This window comes from Anolis carolinensis, chromosome 3 (genome assembly GCF_035594765.1).
Source record: "Anolis carolinensis isolate JA03-04 chromosome 3, rAnoCar3.1.pri, whole genome shotgun sequence".
Taxonomy (NCBI): domain Eukaryota; kingdom Metazoa; phylum Chordata; class Lepidosauria; order Squamata; family Dactyloidae; genus Anolis; species Anolis carolinensis.
In genome coordinates this window covers 43,689,589-43,715,827 of record NC_085843.1, presented here as the reverse complement: position 1 = coordinate 43,715,827, position 26,239 = coordinate 43,689,589, and the positions used below count along the sequence as shown (strand labels likewise).

Here is a 26,239-nt window from a genome sequence, read left to right as displayed (position 1 = left end):
TTCTTTGGTTTGCCTTGATGGACTGATAGGAAATATCTTAGATAGTCCATGTTCATTATGTCCCATATTTTCAATGTCCAATCTTCCTCATTTGGGATATCTTTGAGTTTCCATTTCTTTGCGTAGGTGATTCTAGTAGCTGTTGTCAAGTAGGTTAATAGAATTTCTTGATTCTTATCTAGTTTTATATTGAACATTCCTAATAAGTAATATTCTGGTTTTAATTGGTATTCTATTTTCGTTATTTCTTGTGTAGTTTTATGTATATTTCAGAACGTTTTTGCTCATTTGCAGCCCCACTACATGTGGAAAAATGACCCAGGCTGTTCTCACATTTCCAACATTTGTTTGAAATGCTTCTGTAGCACTTTACTAATTGTTGTGGTGTCATATACCACTGGTAGAACATTTTATACCAGTTCTCCTTAAGGTCACTTGAATAGGTATATCTTAATTTGACATTCCAGGCCTTCTTTCAATCTTCCAACTTTATGTCCAATTTGTGATGCCCACTTCGTCATGTAGTCCTTAATAGATTCCGTTTCTGTAGCCCATTCTGTAACTTTTAGTATTGATGAAGGAAAAAAGGAATACCAACCACTGAATAAATCCTTAAAATGACATCTGCACGAGAAGGGGAGATATATACATGCAAATGTCCCTAACAGTACTCCAGCCTTAGTCTGGCTCCTTAGTGAATATCTGGTTGACTGGAAAACCCTACCATATCAGCATAGCTTCTTACCTCACAAGATCATACAATCACATTATCACAGAACAATGGATGAAATTAATAAAGTGATTTAAATGAATATGCCAGTCAACAAAGTAAACTGCAAACAAACATTGTTTAAATAAATGATTGAGCATAAGGTGATAACAATTAAGACTGATAAGCAAAAGAAATTCAGGTCATTCAAAGAATAGCCCATGGGTATTTCAACTGATAAATATAGACATACCTCAAGAGACTATGCCTCTGACAGAGTAAGCCTGTCCAGCAAAATAGAAAGAAAGAAAGGGGAACACATGTAAGAAATGCATTTTGAAAAAAGACTTCACGTGGTCTTTAATGGGTTAGAATGTTTTGGTTTCCTTACACAAGGCTTACCTGTTCTGGCTGTTTTGTGTCATGTGTCATATTATCAGTTTTAAATACAAAGCTGGCTGAAACATGTTGAACTGCTTTTCTTTTTGGTGCTATAAGAACCTATCCTTGTTCTTTCCATGCTATTTCTGGCTCTCACGTTAAAATAATGCCCAGGAGTTATTTGAAGTGTATCTGTATAACAGTAATCCTGAAGCTTTTCACTTTTCATACTGAGTAGAATTAAAGAAAATACAGATCGATTACTCTTAAAGAAGTCATGTGAACTTCTTTTTAAAACATATTACATGCAACGTACTTGGTGAGGCATTTGATTACATATATAATAACAATTTTGATTCCCCCCCCCCAGAAATATCTTTGGCTACCATTCATTATTCACCTGCCATCAGGCATGTAGTCAGGGGTTGTGCACCAACTGTGCCTGTTTCTTGAGATGTCAGATTTGGCCATGGTAATACATGCCTTAGGACCTCATCACGTTTGGAAAATTCCCCATTGTAGACCACTTCTCTAATGCACCCAGCACAGAGCCAACTGGATCTTATTGCATGACGCATACTACTTCTCAGTGTGGGGGGCTCTGTGCTGGTTTCATCATCAAAGTGTTCTACGACGGGGAATTCTGAACATTTGAGACTGTCACGACCCAGGCTGCAGAGCACCAATAACCATACACAGAGGCCAGAATCTATCTAATATCTTTATTGAAGGAATATATAAAGTTAATAAAAACAAGTGTAGAAAATAGTTCAGAATTAGACCTTTCAGGAAAGGTCAGAATTAGTCCAAAAAAGCAATGTCCAATAAGAAATATTAAGGTCCAAAGTTGTAATCCAATAACCGAAACACTCACTTTGCCAAGCAAAGTGAGGGGAGATGACAAGGTCCTTTAGTCCATGAAACTTGAGCGAGGCTAGGAAATAACTTGATACTTGAAACAAGGCTTGAACGTGGAACAAGGTAACTAAGAACAAGAACAAGGTCCGTGGAATAACTTGATAAATCCGTGGAACAAGGCAAGGATTGATCCTGGGAAACAAGGCAAAGTCCGTAGATAAACAAGGCTGGGAAGCAAGGCGAAGGCTGGATAGCAAGGCAAGGCTTGAGCAGGAGCGAGGCTTGAATCGGAGCGCGCTGTCCAGACACAACTCGCTCCGAAGGCTGACGAATTGACTCCGCGAAGTTACTACGCGGGTAAAACACCTAAATAGAGTCTAGCTTTCCCGCCGAAGCAGTTCTCTGGGAATCAGAACCGAAAGCTAACTCTGAGACCAGATGTGAGACTCCCCAAAGATTCTCACGAGAAGCAGTCTTAATTGGCCACATTCTTAGCTGCAATCCTCGCACTCCTGCGCGAAGCTGAATCCAAACTTCTCTGTTGTTTACAAAACTCCCGGCGCAAGAATACGGGAGAAGTAGGCTCTGGGCTTGTTTGACATACTTCTGGGAGACAACTTTCTTGCAGGTGCAAGGTTCCCAGATCTGCCTGGGAAAGATCTGGCTGAGAGGAATCCAGTTCAGACTGGGAAGGTAAAAAACCCAAGTTTTCATCTTCATCAGGAATTACAATGTCCTGAGCAGGACTACAAGGCCCATGGGTCATCACACTATCCCCCTCCTCAAGGCCCCTCCCAAACTGGGGCCCTCTCCCCGAGGCGCGAGGTCGTGGTTTGGTGGGATAGGTCTGATGAAAGCGACGGGTTAGATCAGGAGCATGGACTGTGGAGGCGTCTTCCCAAGAGCGTTCCTCAGGGCCAAAACCCACCCAGTCAATGAGATATTGTAGGCGGCGGCGGTGAAAGCGAGAATCCAAAATGTCCTCAACCTCGAACTCCTCCTCCCCATTCATCAAAACAGGAGGGGGGGCCGGTTGGTCTGTATCAGGTCGCACACCATCCGCCGGAAGGAGCAGGGAACGGTGAAACACTGGGTGAATGCGCATTGAACGCGGAAGTTGGAGTTTGAAAGTCACGGGGTTTAATTGCGCCACCACTGGATAGGGACCAATGAAACGGGCATCTAACTTCCGGCAAGGGCGGTGGGAGGGCAGAAAGCGAGTGGACAGGAAAACCCGATCTCCTACCTTGATTTCGGGGCCCGGCTGGCGATGTTTGTCAGCGTGGCGTTTATAGTCCTCCTTGGCTTGATCCAGTTGCTGGAGCAAAAGTTGTTGCACCGCTGTGAGTTCCTGCAGCCAATCCTCTGCTGCGGGAACCTCTGAAGTTTCAATGACAGGGGGGAAGAAACGTGGATGGAAGCCGTAGTTTGCAAAGAACGGCGTTTCTTTTGTAGAAGCTTGAACTCCATTGTTGTAGGCAAACTCAGACAGTGGTAACAGAGAAGCCCAATTGTCCTGTTGATAGTTTACATAACAGCGAAGATACTGCTCCAAAGTGGCATTGGTGCGCTCCGTTTGCCCATCTGTTTGGGGATGATGAGCTGAAGATAAGCGAGAGTCTATGCCCAATAGTTTTTGTAGTGCCTTCCAAAAACGAGAGGTGAATTGAGATCCACGGTCTGTGACTAAACTCTTGGGCAATCCATGTAGTCTGAAAACATGTTGAAGAAATAGATCCGCAGTTTCCTTGGCCGTGGGGAGGCCTTCGCAGGGAATGAAATGGGCTAACTTGGTGAATAGGTCCACCACCACTAAGATCGTGGTGAATCCACAGGAAGGTGGTAGGTCAGTGATGAAATCCGCGGAAATTATTTCCCATGGGCGAGATGGGGTAGGAAGGGGGTGTAAAAGCCCTGAGGGCTTCTCCCTTCGTATCTTGGAGCGCTGGCATACTGGGCAGGTGTTGACATATTTTTCCACATCCTTGCGGATCTTGGGCCACCAAAAATCCCTTAGGATCAAATGCATAGTTTTAAATAGTCCGAAGTGTCCTGCTGGTTTGCAGTCATGACACAGACGAAGCGCTTTTTCCCTGCCCGGTCCGGGTGGGATATAAACATGATTTCTATAGCAGAGCAGCCCATCTTTAAGCGAAAAGGGGAAAAGCAGACCTTGGCGAAGTTGGTCCTGCGCCCAGGCATCTGCTTGCTGACTAGCCCTGATTTCTTGAGCACAGATGGGTCCTGGAGTAGGGGAAGTTGAACCAATGGGAATGGATTTGGTGTTCCCCACCGTGAGCGTGGCAAAGTTCTCAGGTTGTAGCAGTTGGGATTCAAAGGTCTCCTTGCGTCCTGCAGCGTATTCCGGTTTACGTGACAGGGCGTCTGCTTGCTTGGTTTGGGCTGGGGTCACATAATGGATCTGGAAGTTGAAACGTTCAAAGAATAAAGCCCAACGTTGCTGCCTCTGATTTAGTTTGCGGGCAGTTCTTAGATGTTCTAGATTACGATGATCAGTGTGGACTTCAATGGGAAATTTGGCCCCTTCTAGCCAATGTCTCCAAGTTTCAAAGGCTGCCTTTATGGCCAGTAGTTCTTTTTCCCAAATGGTGTAATTCCTCTCTGGTGTGGTTAGTTGACGAGAATAAAAGGCACAGGGGTGGAGGTGATCTCCCACCGGTTGTAAGAGTACAGCCCCAATTGCCACATCAGAGGCGTCCGCTTGCACCACAAAAGGGGTTCCAGGATTTGGGTGCTGTAGAATTGGCTGGGAGGTGAATAGTTTCTTTAGTTGCTGGAACCCTTTCTCTGCTTGATCAGTCCAGCGGAAAGGCTGCTTTCCACGGATGCAGCTAGTGATGGGGTCGGACCAGCGGGCAAAATCTGGAATGAACTTGCGGTAGTAGTTCGCGAACCCCAAGAAACGCTGCACCTCTTTCTTGTTAGTTGGCGCCCGCCATTCCAATACTGCTGAAACTTTGGCTGGATCCATGGAAAGCCCTAGAGGCGAGATGCGGTAACCAAGGAAATCTACCTCTTGTAGATCAAAAGCGCATTTTTCCAGCTTGGCATAAAGTCCATGATCCCGCAATCGTTGTAACACCATTTTGACGTGGTTCTCATGTTCTGATTGTGATCTGGAAAACACCAAAAAATCGTCCAGGTAGATTATCAAGAACCTGTCTAGATAGTCCTGAAAAATGTCATTGACAAAATGCTGGAACGTTGCGGGGGCTCCGCATAAACCGAAATTCATAACTCGGGACTCAAATAATCCGAATTTGGTCTGGAAGGCGGTCTTCCACTCGTCCCCTTCCCTGATGCGAACTAAGTTGTAAGCCCCCCGAAGATCCAGCTTGGTGTAAACCTTGGCTCCTCGAAGCCGATCCAGTAGATCCGAGATTAAGGGCAGGGGATAGCTGTTCCGCTTGGTGATATTGTTCAATGCTCTGTAGTCCACCACCAAGCGTAGTTCCCCTGACTTCTTCTTCACAAACATCACTGGGGAGGCGGCTGGGGATTGAGAGGGTCTGATGAATCCCTTGCGAAGGTTTGTCTCTAGGAATTCCCTGAGAGCTTCTTGCTCTGGTTCAGTCAGGGAGTAGAGATGCCCTCGCGGGATCGGGGCCCCCTCCACCAAGTCAATGGCACAGTCATAAGGTCTATGTGGGGGTAATTTTTCGGCTTCTTTCTCATTGAATACATCCCAATACTCGGAGTACTTCTTTGGCAAGGTGATGATGGGCTCGGTGTCTGTGGCATGGCATACCTTGGCTACGAGGCAATGGTTTTGGCAATACGGTGAAGCAAACTGCAGTTCTCTGTTGGACCAGGAGATGTTAGGGTCGTGGAGAGTCAGCCATGGAATTCCCAAAATCACAGGGAAATGGGGAACCTCGGTAACAAAGAAGGAAATCTCTTCCATATGTTCCCTTATCCACATCCTGGTGGGTTCCGACCACTGACTTACGGGGCCCGTCTTGAGGGGACGGCCGTCTATGGCTTGCACCACACGGGCATTCTTGAAATCATGATATTGTAATCCCAGAGAGTCGGCATACTCTCTATCGATGAAATTGTTGGTAGCTCCAGAGTCTATCATGGCGTGGATCATGACGGGTCCCCTTTTTGCTGACCATAATGTGACCACGAGAAGGAACAGGACCCCGGTTGGCGGCTCTTGGATGGATTTTTTGACCGGGTTGGCGAGCCTCTCTACACCCGGTCGTTGGCTTCCCCCGCCGGCTGTGTGCCAGTCGGCTCAGACGCCTTCGTCTCCGTGGAGGACGCCGCCGCAAGACGGGCGGCAGGCTTCCCTTTGGCTGGGCACTCTCTGGCGAAGTGGCCCCCGTTCCCGCAGTACCAGCAGAGGTTTAAGCGTTGACGACGGGCCTTCTCGGCGGCATCTAGTCTGGGACGCACATTGCCCAACTGCATCGGCACCTCCTCGCCTCCTCTGGGGTATGGGGTTGGCGGTGGGGGTCTCCACACCGGACGTGGCTGAACGCTGGCGGGAGCGGGGGGTTTTGCCCCGGCTCTACTGCCCTGGCCTCGAACCCACTGTTTCCTGTTGGCAATCATGACTTCAGCCCGTAAACATTGATCAATGAGTGCCTCGAGGGTCTGGGGAGGATCCACCTTGGAGATTTCTTCCAGCATTTCAATGTTGAGACCCTCCCGGAATTGTCCCCTGAGGGCTACATCGTTCCAGCCGGTGTTGTGGGCCAGCACTCGGAACTCGGCTATATACTGAGACATAGGTCTGTCTCCTTGGAAAAGGCAACGGAGTTTGTGACCGGCTGCCTCCAAATTGTCCTCGATTCCCCAAGTCTCCTTGAGGTGGTCCAAGAAGTGTTGCGCTGATCTTAGGTGTGGAGAGGCTTGGTCGAACAGTGCCGTCGCCCAGCTGGCCGCTGGCCCGTCTAGAAGACTGTAAACCCATGCCACTTTGATGTCTTCTTGGGGAAACTCGGCAGCACGGGCCTCCAGATAAGCTTGACATTGGCGACGGAAGACATGAACCTTAGAAGCTTCTCCAGTAAACTTGGTTGGCAACGCCATGGCCGGAAGACGAACTCCGCGTTCCTTCAAACCCCTTATTTCTCCATCCTGTGCATTGAGCTTATCACGGATTCGGTCCACCTCTTCCTTGTCGATGGTGTAGGTAATCGGCTGGCCGCTCGGCCCAGGTACGACTCCGGTAGACATTCTGGCCGAGGTTAATTGGTGCTTAGGGTGGCGGAGTCAAACTGTCACGACCCAGGCTGCAGAGCACCAATAACCATACACAGAGGCCAGAATCTATCTAATATCTTTATTGAAGGAATATATAAAGTTAATAAAAACAAGTGTAGAAAATAGTTCAGAATTAGACCTTTCAGGAAAGGTCAGAATTAGTCCAAAAAAGCAATGTCCAATAAGAAATATTAAGGTCCAAAGTTGTAATCCAATAACCGAAACACTCACTTTGCCAAGCAAAGTGAGGGGAGATGACAAGGTCCTTTAGTCCATGAAACTTGAGCGAGGCTAGGAAATAACTTGATACTTGAAACAAGGCTTGAACGTGGAACAAGGTAACTAAGAACAAGAACAAGGTCCGTGGAATAACTTGATAAATCCGTGGAACAAGGCAAGGATTGATCCTGGGAAACAAGGCAAAGTCCGTAGATAAACAAGGCTGGGAAGCAAGGCGAAGGCTGGATAGCAAGGCAAGGCTTGAGCAGGAGCGAGGCTTGAATCGGAGCGCGCTGTCCAGACACAACTCGCTCCGAAGGCTGACGAATTGACTCCGCGAAGTTACTACGCGGGTAAAACACCTAAATAGAGTCTAGCTTTCCCGCCGAAGCAGTTCTCTGGGAATCAGAACCGAAAGCTAACTCTGAGACCAGATGTGAGACTCCCCAAAGATTCTCACGAGAAGCAGTCTTAATTGGCCACATTCTTAGCTGCAATCCTCGCACTCCTGCGCGAAGCTGAATCCAAACTTCTCTGTTGTTTACAAAACTCCCGGCGCAAGAATACGGGAGAAGTAGGCTCTGGGCTTGTTTGACATACTTCTGGGAGACAACTTTCTTGCAGGTGCAAGGTTCCCAGATCTGCCTGGGAAAGATCTGGCTGAGAGGAATCCAGTTCAGACTGGGAAGGTAAAAAACCCAAGTTTTCATCTTCATCAGGAATTACAATGTCCTGAGCAGGACTACAAGGCCCATGGGTCATCACAGAGACTACCTGTGTTCAGATTAAAAGTCATGGGGACAGTGTGGGAGCATGCCAGAAAGGTTTGCCCCACTGTCCCATGATTTGCCCCGCTGCACTACAGATCCTCCCTCTATCCCCTGCATCAAGGACCTCCATGTGATGAGGTCCTCAGTTAAATCCCATTTGAGTTACTGTAATGTGTTCTACATGGAGCATGTTCAGAAACATTATCTGGTCGAAGGAGCTCCAGCCAGACTGTTAATTGGGGCTGGCTGCAAGAAATTCACAACCCTTTGTTGCAGGCATGTAGCCAGGGGGAGGGGGCTTGAGAGGCTTCAGCCCCCCCCTCCCCAAAATTCTCAGGGTGGTCCGTGAGAAGGCCTTACATTTATTATTTAAACTGTTATGTTTATTCATATCATGATCTGATCACCATGCTCAATATATCCCATATGCATGCATGGGGGTATTGGGATAACAATAGAAAAGGTTTCCTAGGGTAGATCCTCTCTCACTCAGACTCAGCCCCCCCCCCCCCCCCCCCCGCGAATCAAAATCCTGGCTACGAGCCTGCCTGCCATGCATTATGTTCACCCACTCTACAGAGATAACCTGATTGTAATAGATTTATTGTTTTAGTTGGTAACATATTTTCTGTTTTTTTCCCCTTGTAGTCAAGCGACAAAGCCTGAAGGTTCAGATCAATGTGACTAGCGATGGAGTGTGCATGAGATATATTCGACCGAGCACAAGCACTAAACTGGAGGGCTTCATCTTGGGGTACGGCAGCAGCTTCTTCTCTAACCAGTATATTTCTCTACCAGCAGATGGAAAATCTTACATGACTGAAGTTGGTAAGGCAATTTGCAGAACTGTATTTTTGAGACATGGCTGTTGGATTGGAAATATATTTATTTGTGGTTTGGATAAAAGCTTTTAAAGAAAAGAAGACTTGACATTTCAGAAGTGATAGATATGTCAGTGTGTTCAGAATTGCTTTTTAAAATTCTTTGCACATTTCCAATTATAGATGTTTTCCAAAGTCACCAAATATGTAAATGAAAGAGGTTAATTTGAAACTAATGCAATCAAAATGTTGACTATACAAGGATAACATGTTAGTCATTTATTTATTGATCTTTAACTCAAACTATGGGTTCACTATAACCCTTAAATGAAAATTTAAACATTTAGACTCAGAGCCCTAAATCCTATTATTACATTTAAGTAGAGTAAACCTATTGAATAAATTACCTGTGTGTTGACAATTTATTTTATAGCTTTACTTCAGTCATCACTAACAATCATTGCTTCTTAAACTTTTCTGCTTGCAGTCCCTTTCCACTGAATAAATATTTTACATGACTCTGGGTATATATAAAATAGGTATAAAAAGAAAACATTTACTGATAATAATTTGTCATTTGCAAGACTTGCTAAAAAGGCTGATTTTCCTTTTTAGGAAACACAGCTTCTGCAGACTTTATTGTAAAACAGTGTGCATTGTTACTAACTGATTTGTGTAATTATCTAAATGGCATTCAGAAACCTTTTATTGCTGCCAAATTTTTCACGACCAGAACGTTGATCTAAGGGGACCCCATTTGAGATTGGGGTCCACAGTTTAAGAACCAATGGTCTAGAAAATCTACAACATTTAGCTTATTTAGTTGATTCAATGTGAATATGCATTTTGTTGTGTTACTGCTTGATTTCAAGATTAATTTGATAAATGTTATATTCTTTAATGACAATTTCCCTCTCTTCTTCACCACTAAATTTGGAATTTTATCTATTACTGTGTTCTTAGCATTTATATCATTCTAGGTAATTTCATCTGAACTATTTCAAACAATTCCTTAATTCATTAAGATTCCTTAATAAAGACATTAGAAAACAATTGTGACAGAGTTAAGTTTCTCAAAAAGCAAAACAGATGAAATTTATCAAAATCTGCATGGTAGAGGTGGTTCACATATGTTTCTCCTACATGAAAATAAATATCTGTATTGCTCTATCTTGCATGAAAACATATTTTGGGAAGATAATTCAAACACCATATATCATGGCACGCAAGGTTTTTGTGGTTACCAAGTGGCAGGATAGCTTTATGATGTCATGCTTTTGAATAACCTAAGGTAGAATAAGATAATATTTTTTAAAAAAACAGAATTCAGATATGTAAGACATGGTGTGAAAGCTGAATTGTAAAGCAGTGTACTGACTAATGGTGGTAAACTGGGCCAAAATGCTTGGAAGCTGTTAGAGTGTATTTTACTTAACACATGGGTTCCAAAAAGCAAAGTTTGTTTCTGGCTAGAATTCATTTGGATGTTCTAGTTTGTATCCATGGAAATAGGTAGAGCTGAGTAAAAGTGAACACACCCTTTTGGCAGCAAAACTGAGCTTAGAAGGGAACAGATTGACCAACACACTGTCAACCAGTGCATGGCTAATTGCAAAACATACTGTTGATTACCAGAAAACGTTCTTAGGTTGTTAGGATAGAAACCCTTTTTAATAATAAAAAACACCACTAGTTCAGCCTGTACAGATTATATTGCTTAAAAGCATCCTATTTACATCTTACAGCTATACTGGAAAGTCTTTCATTAGGGAAGTTCTCTTGCTTCTCCTTAACCATCTGGCTGAAAGTCTATGTCCAGCAACCGGCAATAACTTTATTTCCTGGGTCAAAACAACATTTATAGCAAAACATCTGAAATTCTTGCCCAGACAATCCATTGGCTATTAACAAGAGTAGCCATGGGATATTTCCACAGGCCAGAGTTAACAAGTCATGTATAGGCTGTAAATAGATTTCCAATCTGGCTGTGTCACATGCTATCCCACCAAGTCAATTACACATATTCAACCATCCTAGTGATAAGAACAGATGGCACAGATAATCTTCCATGTGTAACTCATTTTCACTATATCTAATATGCCTCTTCTCTTGGATACAACACTGGATATTTTGATAATTCAATGAACATATGACCTTGCTGTTTCAATATAAGTATATTGTATGAAACACAGATACATTAAATAAGTGCATGCATTAACTGTAAAGAAGGACATGATAACAGCTGTGCTGAATTAGATCAAAGTCTTATACAGACCAATAGAGAGTTTCCACTATGATGAAATGAAAGCAAAAAAAGGGGAATATGAGTAAAGGAGCTACTTTCTGCCTATATTCTCCAGTAACCAATATTTAGAGTCAAAGTGGAAGGGATGTATATTCAGCATGACTAGTAATCATTGCAATTTTCTAATGTACAGCTTCTCCAACTCTGGTCCCAACACCAAGTGCAGTAGCCATCATTACATAGGAAGCTGCTTTATACTCATTTATCTCAGTATTGTCAACGACAGCTCTCCAGGGTTTCAGTCTTTTGGAGGTCTACTTGGAGATGCCACTTGGGATTTTCTGTAAGCAAAGCATATGTTTTACAAATGAGTAGCATTTGAGGCAACTCTCTAAGTTAATCTTACTCCACCTGGAATTGTTGATCATTGTGGTTCATTCTCATGTGGACGCTAAATATAATACACTTCTGGATTGGGGTTGTTAAAACCACAGTTTTGAATATTTTCTGCCACAGTGGCTGTTTAGCTATAGAACAGAAGCATTAAGGAAAATTCTAGTGGATTGGGAAGATAAGTAATAGGATATTGATGAGCATATGCTGACATGAACTACTAGCATGCCTCAGCACTCCTAGCTGGTGTCCAAATGCCTACTGGTACCATTATGAATTGGTCCCACTATGCATTTAGGCAGGTAGATCTGTCAAGTCTTGATAGTATAGCTACGCATATTTCTAGATATTCAGTGGCACTTACTTAAAAGTAAGCTTACAAAGAGCCGAATCCTTATTTTATTTTGGATAAGCTTTAATATGTAATTAAAATCTAGAATTTTTGTAGACATGGTTGGCTCTTTGTGCATCTTTACAGTAAAGCTGAACAAATTCTTGGAGGATGGGGATAATAATAATAATAATAATGATAATAATAATAATAATAATAATAATTTTATTTCTTATCCATCTGTCCCCACTGCTCGAGGGGGGTCACAGCACAGTTAAAAACACACAAATACTATAAAATTATACAATAGCACATTAAAATTCAGTTCCATAAAAGATACAGATCATTTCTGTAAAATACACATTAATCACACAGGGCAGCGATCAAAACACATGACATGAGTTTAAAATTCATGCTTAAAGACTGGCTGGGTAGGCTTGCAGGAAGACGTAGGTTTTTACATCGTTTTAAAATTCCAACGGCTGATCTAAATGTTTGAGCTCTACCAGCAGGTTGTTCCACAGTCTTGTGGCAGCCGATGAAAAGGTCCCCTGGGTGATGGTTGCCAGTCGGGTTCTGGCAGGCTGGAGTAACTGACCCCCAGAGAACCTCAGTGTACAGGGTGGAATGTACGGGAGAAGGTGATCCTTTAGGTATCCTGGACCTAAACCAACACCTTGTACTTTGCCCAGAAACTAATTGGGAGCCAATGGAGTGACTTTAGGATAGGTGTGATAAGCTCACTCCTGGATGTTCCCGTAATCAATCTGGCTGCTGTATTTTGAACCATCTGGAGTTTCTGAACTTGGTACAAGGGAAGCCCAATGTAAAACGCATTGCAGAAGTCCAACTTTAAGGTTACCAGTGCATGCACTACCATTTTAAATTCAGGAAGGGGAGCAGCTGGCATATTAGCCAAAGCCAATAGTAAGCACTCCTGACTGTCGCATCTACCTGGGCTGACATTTGGAGATATGAATCTCAAAACACCCCTAAAGTGTGGACACAATTTTTCAGAGGGAGGATAATCCCATCCAGGACTGGTTGACACACGTCCATCCCCAGATTAGGACCCTTAATGGCAAGCACCTCTGTTTTATATGGATTTAGTTTCAATTTGTTTTTCCGCATCCAGTCCATTACCTCCTCCAGGCATTTATTCAGAGGAGACACACTATCCTTAGCTGAGGCTGTTTTTGAAGACATGGAGAAATATATTTCTCATTATGGATATACATTCCCTCAACAACAAAAATAGGTATCTGGGTGCATCTAAATGGTAGAATTAATTCAGCTTGACAGTAATTATTTTATTTTATGTACATTATTTATACCCCATCATTCTACCTGAAAGGACTCAAGGCAACTAACAACCACATACTTGATCAATTCAAAATAAGGTGTATACAATTAAAAAAAACCACTGAAATAGTACTGTGTGTTTGGTAAACATACTGTTTAAACATAATTAAATACAATTAAACACAATCCTCCAACCCCCTCCTCCCAAAAAAAAAATCCTACTACCAGCAGTGCTTTAACCATCATGGCTCGATGCTATGGATTAATGGGAGTTGTAGTTTTACATAATCTTTAGCCTTTCCTGCTGGAGAGTGCAAATCCCAGGATTTTATAACATTGAGCCCTGATATTTAAAGAAGGGTCAAGCTGCATTAATTGTAGAGTGCAGTAAATGCATCCTTGGCTACACAAACTGGAAAGTATTATTTGCTACTTAACAAAGTATTGCACTCATATCATGCTTGTGGGTTTCCCATGAACAAGTGTTTGGCTCCTTTGTCAACAGAATTCTGGACTAAGCTGGAGTTGTGTCTAATCTAGTACAACTCTTCTCTATTCTTTTATAGATTAAAGTATTTCTGTAGAGGCTATGATTACCTTGTTTGTGCCATGAGCTGTAATTATCCAGAGCGATGCTATGGCATGAGAAATATAACCCATATCTAAATAAAGATTTTGGGTACTCAAGGCCACTGATTTCAGCAGACTGAAAAGTACCTAAAAGTAATCATTTGCCTCCTTAGTCTTTTAGTATACTAATCTGTGGTTGACAGGATAGATAAAAAAATATTTTCTCCTTGAAATCACCTTTTAGAGACCAGTCTTTTGAAGGAAAAGGAGCTCAGCAGCATATTCACAATTTTCAAAATGCTGTAATTAAACAAATTAATGTAGCAGGGAAAATTCAAAACAAGCAAATAATGAAATTACCTTAGTATTTTGAAATGAAGAGCTAAGTACTCCCTAATCTATCTAGACACAACAAAACCACAGTTGATGACCTTCACGTAATGTTTTGCTATGCTTGAGAGTATCTATAGCCATGGCTCAGTAAATTCGGAACACATTTATTTTCTTATAAAGTAATGATACACTACATTCCTTGCAATTATAATTTAAACCGCAAGTATATCATAAACATGCTGCAAGGCCATGAAACAGTAAAAAAAATACACTCTCATCTGTTAAAGTTAGTCCCTTGTACACATTGTATAAACAGCTGCTCATCTGCTAAAGCCTGTGGATGAATAGATACTGAATAAAATGTGTATTTTCATGAAAATCAAGGTAATAGGGCTACTTTGGTATTTATGATGACCAGGCTAAAGAGATACAAGAATTACCTAATATGCTTCATGGACTGATTATTTCAACATGAAGAATATTTTAGCTCCATGGATGTTTCTACAGAAGTTTTTATGCAAGTCCTGTAGGTGAGAACTCAGTGGTTGAAGTTCCTTGAGATTGGTACAATATGGGAAAGCTAACATAATACTAAAATAAGCTGTTGCAACACATGACAGCAGACACAGGGATACGATGGTTGCCTGCAGGATTATAACTGACAAGTGTTCATAGATAGAAGAGCAGCTGGTTTGGAGTTTACAAATACTTTCTAGTTATTTCGGGCAACTTTAAATCTTTGTACTCCTGGCTCTCCAAAAGTTTCTCTAAAGTAAATTAGGAAGTACATAGTGCTTTAGTGAGGGGAATAATTAATTGTACTAATAGTGTTGGTTCCATTGACAGAGATACTGCTGGATACAACCTAAGCATTTGAAAAGGGGAGAGAAACTTAGAACTCAATGTTTCCATAAATAATTCCAACACTGCTGAGTTGCAGCTAATATAGCAGAATTTGTGATAATAAGAAATCAATTTTGCCTTGGTGAGTTTAGAATGATAATCAAGAAAAAAGTGTGCAATTTGTTACTCTAGAAATAATAACAACAAAATAGTGTTAGCACAATCACCACAGCAGAAAGAAGTTTTTAAAGTACAAAGCAGAGTTCCAAAGCCTCTTGCTGTGTTTACTTTATGGACAGCAACATGATTGAAACTGGTGCCAAAAGGAAAGGGCTTTGCTGAACTTTCCAATATGATTCAGTCACACAGCAGATATCCAATCTACAATGAGAAACTGACATAAAAAAAGAATATGATCTTTTAAGACTTGTCTCATTTAGTGCCACAGCAACATGTATGGTGGCACAGTGGGTTAAACCACTGAGCTGCTTAACTTGTTGAAGGTTCGAATCCAGGGAGCAGGGTGAGCTCCTGCTGTTAGTCCCAGCTTCTTCTAACCTAGCAGTTGGAAATCAAGTACATGTGAGTAGATCAATAGGTGCCGCTCCGGCGGGAAGATAATGATGCTCCATGCAGTCATGCCAGACACATGACCTTGGAGACGTCTATGGACATTGCTGGCTCTTCAGCTTAGAAATGGAGATGAGCACCAACCCCCAGAGTTGGACACAGCTAGACTTAATGTCAGGGGGATACCTTTACCTTTACCTAGCGGGTATTCCAGAGTTCAGGCCAAAAGCCTTAGCAACAGTTGCATATATAAATTGTCGCACCTCAGGTTAGCTTCACCTTGCTAAAGACACCAGCCTGCACACAGAACGTAGTCTTTTGTAGTTTATTAGGAAATAGAAAAAATATAGTTCATAAAAGGTAAAAGTTCGGTTCCAAAAGATAGTTACAAAAACAAGGCTGTAAGAAACAAATCCATAGAAACATTAGGCATGAAACAAGGTCCTTTCAAAAGAAGCCAAAGTCCCAGAAACGAGAATACATCAAGGCTACAAGATAATACAGGACAGCAGACTTGGTTCTTGATTCAAGTAAGGAAATTGCTTTGACGAAGATTTCCCTCTCAGCAGACTGTTTTAATGGCATAACATGAAGGTATTTCTTTGCCCTTTGACCTCTTATTTGCTATTCTGAGACTTCTGCTCAACCCCTGAAATTCCAAACGACTAGCCCGATCTAGAGATCTCATCGCTTTCAAGGCCACAGGGCTCGTTAGTGTTATCAGGCTGAGGCTGGGAGCTGCTCTCCCTTTCTGCTTCTTGCACCTGAAAACCATAATCAGTAACAACATCATTTCTTCCTGTGGGAAAGCCTCCATGCTCCTCACCTCCCACAGCAGGAACACTCTGCACCTGAATCCCATCATTCCCATCAGAGTCATCTGGAAACTCATCCTGAACCTGAATCCCATCATCTTGAAACTGCATCCCAGAATCCTCATCAGAGTCACACAAAGGCTGAGTCACAACAAAAATCTCCCTTCAACATATAGAATTTACTCTTGTATATATAAAGTAGATTTTAGAGTATTTAAAATCTATGTATGAATGATTGGAAAATAACTTTAAAACTTGCAAGTGAGAGAAAAATATCTCTGCTGTTAAAAATTGCTCTTGTGCCATAGAACAAAGACTCTGAAACAAAGCAAAATGATTTATACTTTACAATTAAAGAAAGCTTCATTTCATTTATTCCTCCCCTCCCTCCACCCTAGAAAAATATTTTGTGTGACATCAACATGTTGTGAGTTTTCCTACTTTCACAACAGCTCGTAATTCCAGGAAGTAGAGCTAAGAAATAAATGATGACACCATTTCCCATGTTTTGTATTCTCAAGTGCTATGGGGAAGAACTTCTGCTGTTGACAGCAGCCATATGTGTCCTATATCATCTGGTTCTGACCTCCCAGAATATGTGGAGCTCTCCTTTGGTAACTTCTGTTCAACAGAGTCCTGATTTCTGTCCTTCCTCACTAGATCCACATGGCTTATTTCTTTCATTGACATAGTAAACTTCATAAATAAGGGTACACCCACACCCACACGTCTGCTACATATGTAAGGCGGGGGAAAATCTCAAAACTGCGATGGAGACAAAGCAATTGATGCTATGTGCAGAGTTGTCTATGGTAATTGTTGTGCTCCATGAAAACCCTCACTTATTACCCCTAGTTAGGTCCCTTTTAGTTAGAGGGATTCATATTTTATGTAAAGTTTCTGGGGGGTCAATCTAGACAGCCTCTTTGCATTTGAAGCCTCTGTCACCCTGGCCACTTAGGAATCCCCTCGGGTGGAGCCTCAGTCAAAACACTTCTGGTTCTTGGAAGAGTCAGTCTTTTTGTGACTGGAAGGTAAAGAAAGAGGAAGGCCAGAAGGTCTACAAAATAGCATATCCAGTTGGAGCTTTATTTAAGTCCAGTTGGAGCTTTATTTAAGTCCAGTTGGAGCTGTATTCAAGTCCGGTCGGAGTTAAATATTGAAACCATCTTAGAAACAGTTGAATACCATACAAGAGAGACAATAAGAAGAAATAAAGATTCAAGAGCCTCAGTTAGGCCAGAACTGTATCTATTTCTCAAAGATTTTACCTCTCCTCATAAAAACTCAGGAAGACAGAAAGTCTGAAATTCTTGTCGGTCAATAAATTCTTGTTTCATTCAACTATATAGCCTCCAATCTGTTCCCTGTGTAGCCAGTTCACCTTCCAAGTAGTTAAGATAGCATTTGGGCAGAACAGTAGTATATCATAGTTCCTCTTGAACTATAATATTGATCCATACATAAGTTTGTTCAATCAAATCCATTGAATTACATTTTGGAAATAAATGGTGATCCCTGTCATTTCATACAGTCATTATATTGAATTTCCATTCTCACATTAGGGAGTCCAGAGCTACAAATCTATCTATAACTGGTAGAAAGACTTACTCAATTTACCAGAACTTAGTTCCAAGTGTGGTAATATTCTAAATAGGGGTGTGCGAGACGCCAAAAACTGTGCTGTTTTTGGTTCTTTTTCGGCTGCCCCCCATTCCATTTACTAGGAAATTCCCAAAAGCAAGGCCAATGGGAGAAAAACCCATGCACTGCTGCTCTTGTCAATCATGGAGCAGTCAAATCTCCCAAATGTTGCCAAAAGATCTAGTGCCACATGATCCATTCCAGCCAAATATTCAGCTGCCCCCTGCCTAGTCCATTTAATAATAATAATAATAATAACTTTATTTTTATACCCCGCCCCATCTCCCCGGTGGGACTCAGAGCGGCTTACATGGGGCCATGCCCGACATAAAAATACAATAACAGTGATAACACAGTAAAACAATTTCACATCAATATGACATCAATAGTCCATTTTTGGCAATCTGGCTGCCGAATTGCTGAATTTCCCTGAATTGTGAAACGGAATCATCCCTAGTTCTAAATGTGGTAATGTTCAACAGTACGCTCAGAAAAATAGTCTAGATAGATTCCAATTTTTTTTCTTGAGGCAGCTTAATTTTGGCATAATTGTAATTTTTATGTATAAAATATACAGTGATACATGTACTTTATGTGAACACTCTTTGTTGCTAGGTATTATATTCCACGGTTGGAGCTTAGTGAAGGACATAGGGCTCTTCTACACATGCAGTAAGACTCAAAAGTAACCAGGATAAAATGTGTGTGTGGGGGGGGGGGGGGCTGGCTAAACAATATTTGGGGAAAGTTGTCATGAACATACAAAGGAATTCCTGCCAAAGCTGCCGCTCATCCATCTCAAGGTCAGTTAGTCCAGGGTCATACACATTAATCAGTTCAGCAAAGGCAAAGCACAAGAATTGTCAGATTTCAGTCCAAAGTTCAAGCCAAGCAATATCCACAAATCCAAACCATATTCCAAAGTGTAGTCAAGTCAGCAAGAGTCAAGTTTCAGGATAAGAGTTCACCATCAGAGGGTTCTGGTTATGTAGTTCAACAAAAGTTTTTCCCAGCAATAAACCAGTCCAGGCTTCAGCTCTTTATTTCCCTTTTCCAAATGCTCTCACCTGTTGGCTCTTGGATGAGCCCTGTCTTGATCCGCTTCAAAGGACAGTGTAAGAATGGCAAAAAACCATTTCCTGAGAATGACAGACCTGTGTGTGGACTTGCTGTCAGGTCCCGGGATATTTTGTCCCAGTTTTTTAACATGTATTTTGACACTGTCTGGAAGCACCCTTACATAATCAAAAGTGAACTAACATCTGCAAGAAATAGCATTGCAGTTTCAGCAAAGGGCTGTTATCATAATGCTACTTAAAAGACAAATGCAAAGTGAACAATGCATAGTGGAACCAATACAGACAAGCAAGAGCTAACAAATCTAGCTGCCTAAATGCATAGTGGGGCCTATACATAATGGTATCAGTGGGCATTTGGACACCAGCTAGGGAGTGCTGATGCATGCTGGTAGAGTACATCAGGACATGTTCATCCATACTCTATTATGCATCTACCCAATGCACTAGAAATTTTCCTTAATGCTTCTGTTATATAGCTAAGCAGCCACTGTAGCAGAAAATATGCAGAACTGGGATTTTAACAACCCCAAACCGGAAGTGTGTTATATTTTGGGTTCACGTGAGAATGATCAACAACTCCAGGTGGAATAAGATTATTTTAGAGAGTTGCCTCTTGTAATGCTTAAAGTAGGCCTTCAGTGAATAAGAACTTACATAAAACAGTTGCTCTTTTATGCCATGCATCCATAAAGTTTCCAGAAAATGTAGACTTATATAAAGCATTTCCAGGTGCATCTCCCTTGCTCTGCAGCATCACACTTCCAGTTCTGGTCTTTGTATGCAGACATCACTATAATATATTTGAATGGGCAAGAGATTGAAAAAAACGTATGTGTAGTTCTCCAATTGACAGAGAATGGGGGCTCATTACCTCCCTCTTTTGAATATATATTCCGAAAAGGCAAAGGAAAAAACTTTTAATATTCTAGTTGACTTCTTACTATCAAGACATTGTGTTGTCGAAGGATTTCATGGCCGGAATCACAGGGTTGTTGTATGTCTTTCGGGCTGTGTGGCCATGTTCCAGAAGTATTCTCTCGTCGTTTCACCCACATCTATGGCAGGCAACCTCTGAGGATGTGAGCGAAACGTCAGGAGAGAATACTTCTGGAACATGGCCACACAGCCCGAAAGACATACAACAACCCATCAAGACATTTCTCTGTACAACCAATTTAGTATTGTGGATAGGTGGGGAGATGGCTCATGTAGATAAAGTCCTATTTGTGTGATAATGTTCCTGTGAAACTGGGGTTAATGACCATTCACCACTCCCAAATTGGCCTTCACTTATCTAGCAAAGCAGGGAGCTACACATTAACACCCAAGCATTATTAAAGACTCCCCTCAGGAAGGAGAAAACAGAGGGACATTATAACCTCAAAAATATTATTCCAGTAATTAAAAGAAATTTGAACAGAGTTTCCAAGGTCTGTGTGAGTATAAAGAGAATCCAAATAAAGCATTGAGGAAAGAGAGTGCCATTGATGGGCAGTGCCCAAACATTATGTAATCATAATATATTACAGAATAGAAGAGCAACAGACCCACCAGGAATTTCCTAGAAGAAAACTTAAGCAAGAAACAGAAACTGGAGAATACATTACTCCAGTGATGATATATTAATGCCAAGAATTGTATGGCAGTACTTTTGTTATTTTCATCTCCTCTACCAACAAATGAAGAGGCCGCCCCTTGCCCAGTTCCCTTCCTGATGCATATTAGGCAAAGTATCAGGAGAGAAGTTCTCCACTAGCAGTGTATACTTTCCATAGCTGTCAGAACCCTGGTTTCAACTTCTGTGGAAAATGCTCACAGATGGCATGCTTTTACCTCTTCCCATTATGTCTTAGTCTTCATATCCCAAGGTTTTTGAGACACTACTCATCACACTAGAGCAGTGGTTCTCAACCTGGGGTCCCCATATGTTTTTGACCTTCAACTCCCAGAAATCCTAATAGCTGATAAACAGGCTGGGATTTCTGGGAGTTGTAGGCGAAAACATCTGGGGACCCCAGGTTGAGAACCACTGCACTAGAGCATGGGTCCACTTTAAATCAAGTTTCTGTCTCCTGTGGAATTCTGGGGCATGTAGTTTAGGGAGGGGCCTTTAACCTGGTCAGCCAGACAGGTCCTGGGCCTCTCTAAACTACAAACCCCAGAATTCTGCAGGACACAAACCTAATGTGATGAGACACGAGGACTCATCTTTTTCCAAACTCCACTTAAGTCAATTAATTTTTTAGCAGCACATCTTGATAAGGGCCAATGGCAACACAGTGGATTGCAACACAATGACAATCCTATTGTACATCCCAAAAAGGATTATTGCCTTTGATGTTGCTACTGTTGGACCCCATTGTTGTTCCTCACTGTCTGTGCATACAGTGCCCCCATCTAGTCATACTGGTGGATTGGAAAAAGGGTAGCAGTGGTGTGGAGTTCAATCTTGTCTTCTCAACTCCTAATGGTGCCAGATTGTTACTGGATTTCAATCATGATGGCTGTGTATAGACCTGGTTAATGACATACTTGTTGCTTCTATTATGGTCATCACATCTTACAGTGAGCCTGCAAATGTGCAATAATCTCATAGAATAAAACGTCACTAGTTTAAGGACTTGGTGAAACACATACATAGACAGTTTCCTGCCAAGTCATTGCTAGAGTTCAGTGAATTTCCACATAGTATACTGATGGAAAAGATTGTGATTAATATCAGCTTTGGACAAAACTCAAGAAGAAATTGTGTGTTTCTTCCAAAGTTGCTCTGTGATACCAAAACATTGCAAGTTGGAAAGCTTTCTTTCCAAAAGTCAATGCTGTGTTTGATGCACTCCTAGTTACATTTCTAGCTATCCATTCTTTATCTGACCTGTGCATGATTTGAATTATTGATTCCCAAACTTAAAATATTGTGTTCATAACATCCTTATTTTGCATCAAGATAATTACATGCCAAAGTGAGGAAAGAACTTCATTGTTGAATTAATATTTATCTTAGCTCTACAAGTCCATATGTGCAGCAGTGTGTGTGTGTTCCCCACACAAAGAATTGTTTGTCTGACTTCAACAGCAGGCATATGTAGTTAGGTAGAATTAATACAGTGCTGATCAGTGGCAAGAATGGAGAGAAACATTTTAACTCTGTTGTTATTGTGTTGGTTGCTATGTAAAAAGTACGCAAGAAGACACAAAAATAAAGATAAAAATAAAATGAAACCCACAAATGTAAGATCAATATTAAAAGCAACAAAGATTATTCTTTAAAAACCATCAAAACCAAAATATAAAAGACATCCACTAAAAGATGTAAAATTAACAAAAGCACTTTTATAATACAAACTAGGGAATATTTAATATGCATTGTTGTTTATTTGTTCAGTCGCTTCCGACTCTTTGTGACCTCATGGACCAGCCCACCCCAGAGCTCCCTGTCGGCCGTAGCCACCCCCAGCTCCTTCAAGGTCAAGCCAGTCACTTCAAGGATAACATCCATCCAGCTTGCCCTTGGTTGGCCCCTCTTCCTTTTTCCTTCCATTTTCCTCAGCATCATTCTGTTCTCTAAGCTTTCCCTTCTTCTCATTATGTGGCTGAAGTATTTCATTTTTGTCTCTAATTTTCCTCCCTCCAGTGAGCAGCCGGGCATTATTCCCTGGAGTATGGACTGGTTGGATCTTCTTGCAGTCCAAGGCACTCTCAGGATTTTCCTCTAACACCACAGTTCAAAAGCATCTCTCTTCCTTCGCTCAGCCTTCCTTATGGTCCAGCTCTCGTATCCATAGGTTACTACAGGGAATACCATTGCTTTAACTGTGCGGACCTTCGTTGCCAGTGTGATGTCTCTACTCTTCACTATTTTATCAAGATTGATCATTGCTGTCCTCCCAGTTAAATGGAGAGAAATAAACAAGATGAACTATTGATCTAGAAATGTTGTGTTTGTATTGCCTCACTTCTGCAACTTGATTTCTCTGGTCTGTATTGTCCATCTTCTCAAAGCAGTCTAACAATCCTTTGGAGTATGATAACAGAAAATTGTAGTCTCTCTTAGGATTGATCTACACAGCCATGTAATGCAAATTCAGAATGCATTGAGCTGGATTATATGGTAGTGGTAGTGTATAATCCAGTTCAACGCAATTAAACTGCATTCCGAAACTGCATTATTTGGTAGTGTAGATCCAGCCCTAGATAGTTTGTTTCTCCTCGTTAATGACTTTTGCCATTGACACACTCTGATGTTGCTTTAACACACATTTCCCAGTATATGTGATTTTTAAAATGTTGCATAGCTGTAGTCCACAATATTCATTTTAAAACTATTAATATTTAAATCCTGTATTCACCTCCTTACCACTTTTGAAAAATTTAAATACAATTACCATATTTCCTTGTATTCAGTGATAGCTTGATTCAGTGTCATCATATAAAATCTCTAATTTCTATTTAATTTGCACTCTTAATTATTATTACCATATTTTTAGGTATTCAAATGCTTTGTCATCTAGCCAATACATTTCAAAGAAGTACTGACTGAACCCTAAACCCTCTTTAATAGTAAAAATGAGTGGAAAGGAAAAAAAAAACTCAGCTATTATCAGTGAAGAAAATGCAGATGTTCCGAGATCCCAACCAAAAAAAAATTGGCTTCCTTACAAAAAAAAAAGCTTTTTCCTCTCCTGTGTATTGTTTTAATCAGTTTATTTTGATCAACTCTTGGACAATGTTAGCTGGTTTTCACTAGAAACATCAAATGAACTTGTGGCCTCTTACCACATAAGCATGTGTTCATCCAGATCATATGAAATTTCCTAAGAATTTGTGAGCTGGTTAGTAAAAAAAAAGATCATGTTTGGCTTTGATTTGCTTAATGTCATTGCTGCCAACAAAGAACAAGCCATCTGATACAGGCTGGTTCTCATCATTCCAACCAGGCAGAAATTTATTTTGACTGAAACATTTATGAGAAAGTTTACAACAAGCAGAATCTACAAATGCAAATAACCACTATTAAAAAAGAGTTGTATACAGTTAGGGCCTTAATATCAACTGGGATTTGGTTCCATGACATCCCATGGATACCAAAATCCATTCATGCTTATATCCCATTATATACAATTACATAGTGAAATGGTTTCCCTTATAGAAAATGTCAAAATCAAGGTTTGATTGGAGGGAATTTATTGGTGTATGTGTATATATTTTCAAGCTGTGGATGGTTAAATTTGTAGATACAGGATGGCAGCTGTATATGTTTCTGTCCATCTATCCTCCTGTGTAAATGATACATGTGCATTCTCATGTGAAGAGTGAAAGGATGCACTTTAGATAAATGTGTTATAGCTGTAGAATCCAGCACATGTCAACCCACCAGATGATTCATTTTGGCTTATAAACCAACATCTGGCCAGCAATGCTTCTGCTCTGCTCCTCGCTTCTTCCGCCTCCAATCAGTCCCACGCAGTTGATTGATGGCAGCTCAGATTTGAAGAGCTGCACAAAGATTTGGGGAAATACATTCTGAACACAGTTTTGCCACATCCCTTTTGTATTAGGATATTGATTATTCATCTGAAAATTAAAATCATACACAAAATCATTGGTATGCATGATGACAATTGATACATTTATTTCAGAAGATATGGAAGCCCACTAGGTGACCTTGGGTAAATTACACTTTCCTAAGCCTCAGAGGAAGGCAAGGGCAACCCTCTTTTGACCAAATCTCACAAAGAAATTGCCATGATTGGGTTGCCAAAAGTTGGAAACAACTTGAAAGCACACAACAAAAACAGCAGATCAACAAAATATTCCCAATTTTCTGTTTTCATTGCTTTCCTCTTTCATTTTGTTTTTGTTCGTATTTGAAAAATTGCAAATTGATACACTAATGGTCTGGTCGCTCCTTTATCTGTATCTCTATGGAAGACTCCATTTGTTTCATATAAACACTTATAGGAAAATGGCAGAAATACACAAGTGTTGTCAAAGGCTTTCATGGCTGGAATCATTGAGTTGCTGTGAGTTTTCCAGGCTATATGGCTAGGAGAAAATGCTTCTGGAACATGGTCATACAGCCCAGAAAACTCACAGCAACCCAATACACTTAATGGATTGGATCCTGAGAGGCATGATTAAATTCTTCCTTTATGTATGTATGTATGTATGTATGTATGTATGTATTTATTTATTTATTTTTACTTACTTACTTATTTTGTCACTTTAATTTTATCCCATCTTTCTCCTGATATAGAGGCCCAAGACTGTTAACAGCAAACATGACACAGTACATATTAAAAGATGAATATAAAAAATTTAAAAAAGTCATTTGTGACATGGAACATACAAATATTAAAATATATTTTAAACTACACATATAACAGAACATTCCTGGCTTCTTCTTCATCTTGCCTCTTACATGTCCACTCCCAGTAATAAAATAATGAATGGATGCTCTGACACAATTTGAAGTGTAAGCAGGGAGGGTTGCGACAAGCTTTAGAGGTGTGGTAGGGATTTCTGTCCACATATTAAAATTTGGGTTTTCTACTGCCACAAGCCATAAAAGCCAGCAGTTGTTATAATGGTAGAGCCAGTATGATTAGTGTAAGTTAATTTTGAAGACACATTGAACTAATACTTTAGACTGAGTGTAGGAATTGTGTAGCCCACAGGCCCATGTTGTTGGATCACTTCTATTTTCTTACTACCTTATCAGATGGCCAGTAGCAGAAGCACTCTGGTTCATATAGGGATGGGGGAATCCAGTGCCTGATGCCCCACAACACCTGGATCCATGCGGGGACAATCAGATGGGGGGAAGCATGGTGTGCATGGCTTCCAACCATAGATTGTATGGCAATACGAGAGCTCTCCTGTGTTGCCCTGCTGGCAACATGTGCCAACTCTGCCCTCCTTCACCCATTGAACCAACACCATATTATGTGATGGGAGTTGGACGGCTCCGTGGGTGACCTGGCCTAAAATCGGCACATACCACCGATTTTAGCACTTTGTGATGACGTCCCTAGACCCTTCCATGTATATATTTTGTTGGCTTCAAAATGATCACTTGTGTTCCCAGAAGCCTTCAGACCATGTGATTGGCCATCTGAATG

General features: G+C 41.2%; 1 protein-coding gene across 1 annotated transcript in view; it reads left to right on the top strand.

Annotated features, from left to right (window-relative positions):
* abi3bp (ABI family member 3 binding protein) overlaps positions 1-26,239 on the top strand; it is a 181,688-nt gene that overhangs the window by 27,535 nt on the left and 127,914 nt on the right. The window contains exon 2 of the mRNA XM_062974809.1: positions 8,821-9,000. Within this exon, the coding sequence (XP_062830879.1) occupies positions 8,821-9,000 (180 nt within the window). The remainder of the gene's footprint in view (positions 1-8,820; positions 9,001-26,239) is intronic.